Source organism: Olea europaea, chromosome 12 (assembly GCF_002742605.1).
Source record: "Olea europaea var. sylvestris chromosome 12, O_europaea_v1, whole genome shotgun sequence".
Taxonomy (NCBI): Eukaryota; Viridiplantae; Streptophyta; class Magnoliopsida; order Lamiales; family Oleaceae; genus Olea; species Olea europaea.
This window is the reverse complement of record NC_036248.1, coordinates 5,295,238-5,298,424: the sequence shown is the minus strand read 5'-3', so window position 1 is coordinate 5,298,424 and position 3,187 is coordinate 5,295,238. Positions and strand designations below refer to the sequence as shown.

Genomic DNA, 3,187 nt, shown 5'->3' with positions numbered 1-3,187 from the left:
TCTGAATGACCTCATTGAGCTTCAAAGAATTGTTTGATTGAAGCATGTTTACATTCATCTTAGATAGTTTTGACTTCATCGACATAATCTCCTCTTTCAACCCCTTGTTCTCCGCTTGGAGCTTGGTTACTTCCTTTTCAATCAACTGCTTCAGTCGACCACATTCCTGATAAATTTTGTAGTTAGTGAAATTGTATATAAAATGTGTTCTGAAGTGAAAAGACAATGATATTACTTACCTCGACACATGAGCAATCTGGATGTGAGGCAGCACTTTGCTGATCGCGAGAGCTAGAGCCAGCAGCCCCCGTTTGTTTATATAGTGATGGGCCTACAAAATCTGAATCTTCAACATCTACCTTCGACAGTAGGGGAGTTGCCTCACTTGTGCCCAGTTGATTTTCAGAGATCCTAACATTCCGAGTTGGTTGTCTAGGCTTTGAGTACTCCACATCTACCGATCGTACACAACATATATAAGAATGAAGAAAGTCACAAGAAACAAGTCACATGTTTCACGTCACAAGCTTAAGAGACATGTGACTTTACAAAACAGGATATTCATACTTCAGTTCACAATCGTCTGAAGAAAGTCACATATCACACGTTTTCGATCACATTCACAAGTCACAAGTTGCATAAGAGCAAACTAAGTCACAAGGCACAAGCCACAACATACATAACGACAAAGAGAGTCACAGGTCACAAGTTACATGTTTCAGGTCACAGTCATAAAACATATGTCACTTTACAAACAGGATATTCATACTTCAGGTCACAAATCATATTTCGTATCATAATAAATGTGAATTTCATATTTAAAACTTGTCATATATGGCATTGTGAGCTCAACTTCAGATGGATCTATGTCATTTATCACAACCTGTTTCACATAAGATGAAAAAATATTGATCATATGCCATTTCAAAATTTATATAATCAACCAAATGATTACATAACAATTTAAATGTATTTAAAACCTTACATTCTCATTTCCAAATACTTTGTCCTCCAACATTGACACTGAAGGATGTTTGTGCGCAGTCCAATTAATAATGCGTGGATATTTCTTATAAATTCTTGTGGCCACATTTCCCTCAAGTGCAGGTATGCACTCATATAACCACACCTGGAAAGCCACTAAAAAACCTGTCAATCTATAGTGACTAGTTTGTTTTGATAGTCCCTTTTTTAGCGACAATAAGGTGGTCTCAAACAAATATCTACCCCAAGGAAATGTTTCAAGAGTGGCAAAATCGTCTACAAGTGCAAATATGTATTGATCCACCACCTTCGGGTAGGATGTAGCAAATAAGTATGAGGTGATGAGATAGATAATTCCAATCTTAACAACGTCAAGGTCTGGTGCATCATCAAGTGAAATAAAAACCCTCTTGACATCTTCACTTGTAACAGCTTTTAAGTCCTTAAAATATGTGTCCTTCACTGAAGACGGTTTTTCATCTAACATTGGTCGACCATCGACCCCATCATACCTCAATCCCGTAACCAAACAAAATTCAGCAATTGAAAAAAGAATATATCTCCCATTTACATTAAACCACATCTCTTGCTTATTCGGTTGCTTGACCTCCCGTAGTAAAACTTGGTGAATCAATTGTGGCTGCACAACTATCTCCCTACAACGCATGTAGTAGGAGAAACATGTGTTTTCTAGAATTGCCCTCTGCGCAGCCTTAAATTTCATCACAAAGTGCGTAATCACACTCTGTATTTGCGTTGTGGTGATTTTTCCAGAAAACCAATTCCTTGATTTTATTAAGTATTTCCAGTCCTGCACAATGGTAAAATAAAAAATGTTACTCTGACCTTCAACACAAACATTTCGCTGTGACCAACTCTTCTAAGATTATAACACAAAGAAGTAAAAAGTCACAACAACTATTTCATTCGCAAACAATCCAGCACTCCTTTAAAAACACATTCGATTAAAGTAAATAGTAATTGATCACACAGTACAAATTACAAACTACTCAATGAGTTGGTCACAAAATGATATTTCCTACACAAAATACCCACATCAGGTCACAAACTACTCAAATAATAGGTCACAAATTTCAGAAATTAGGTCACAAAATCGGAGTTCACCTTTTTCATGAGTTTCCCGCCAGATCCTAAAATAGTTGGTCACAAATTTTCCAAAATCATAACACAAACAAGTAGAAAGTCACAATCACGCAATACATAAAATAAGTCACAAAACCTTCAAATTACAAAATACCTAAAACAGATCACAAAATTATATTTCCTACGCAGAATACCCAAATCAGGCCACAAACTACTCAAATAATATGTCACAAAATCGGAGTTCACCTTCTTCATGGGTTTCCCGCCAGAGGATGACATTTTAACTCTTTTTGCTGAAGAAGAATCTCTTTCAACATATTTCCTCTTTCCTTTATCCTTCTCCATCATTTTCGCACCAAAACTTCGAGTTTTTGCCATTCCAAACACAACTATTGTTGAAACTAAAATTTAATAAACTATTGTGCGGTTCGCAATAGTGGAGAAACGGAGTGGGAGGTTACTTTACTGTAGTAGAGAGAGAGAAGAGAGGAGAGAGAGAGAGAGCAACGTCGTTGCTGTATTTCTGGTAGAGAGAAGAAGAGAGAGAAAAACGTGGTTTCTTTCTGCACTGCACTGTAGAGAGAGAGAGAGAGGGGGGTTTATGGTAAAACGCGAAGGACGTGGTTTGGATGATCAGTGATTACGTGCAGAAATATTATGAAAACTGTGTAATTCAGAAATAGAGGGTTATTTCATCACGTAAATGAACAATTAGTTTATAATTATTATTAATTTTAAAATAAATAATTAACACCTGATTTTAGAAAATTAAACCTAATCACCCTAGTTTTGAAATGTAAAGTTTATAAGTATGGTTTTGCGTTATTTTTCCTACTTTTAATTCAACTTGAAGATGAAAATATAATCCAATAAGATTCTCAATCCAAGAATCCTTAACCTTCTAGAATCAATCTTTAATGGGCCTAATATTCTATATTTAAACGGGCCTTACTCGCCTCCCTCCTGCAAAAGGATCATATCCATTTTACACCCAGAGACTATGAACTCATAAATCAAAGCAGCCTCTATGAATCTTGGGTCCCTGTTGTTACATATTTTTGAAAATCATTTTTTTTTTTACGCTCATTTTAAATCATAT

General features: G+C 35.8%; 1 protein-coding gene across 1 annotated transcript; it reads right to left on the bottom strand.

The window, feature by feature from the left end:
* Nucleotides 1–87: 87 nt before the first annotated feature.
* LOC111406933 lies at nucleotides 88–1,516 on the bottom strand. Its single transcript, XM_023036290.1, has 3 exons — nucleotides 986–1,516; nucleotides 240–883; nucleotides 88–166 (listed from the first exon to the last, which is right to left on the bottom strand). Exons 1-2 carry the CDS (start codon nucleotides 1,469–1,471, stop codon nucleotides 776–778), a joined length of 594 nt encoding a protein of 197 aa, XP_022892058.1. The 5' UTR covers nucleotides 1,472–1,516; the 3' UTR covers nucleotides 88–166; nucleotides 240–775.
* Between the last annotated feature and the right edge of the window lie 1,671 nt (nucleotides 1,517–3,187).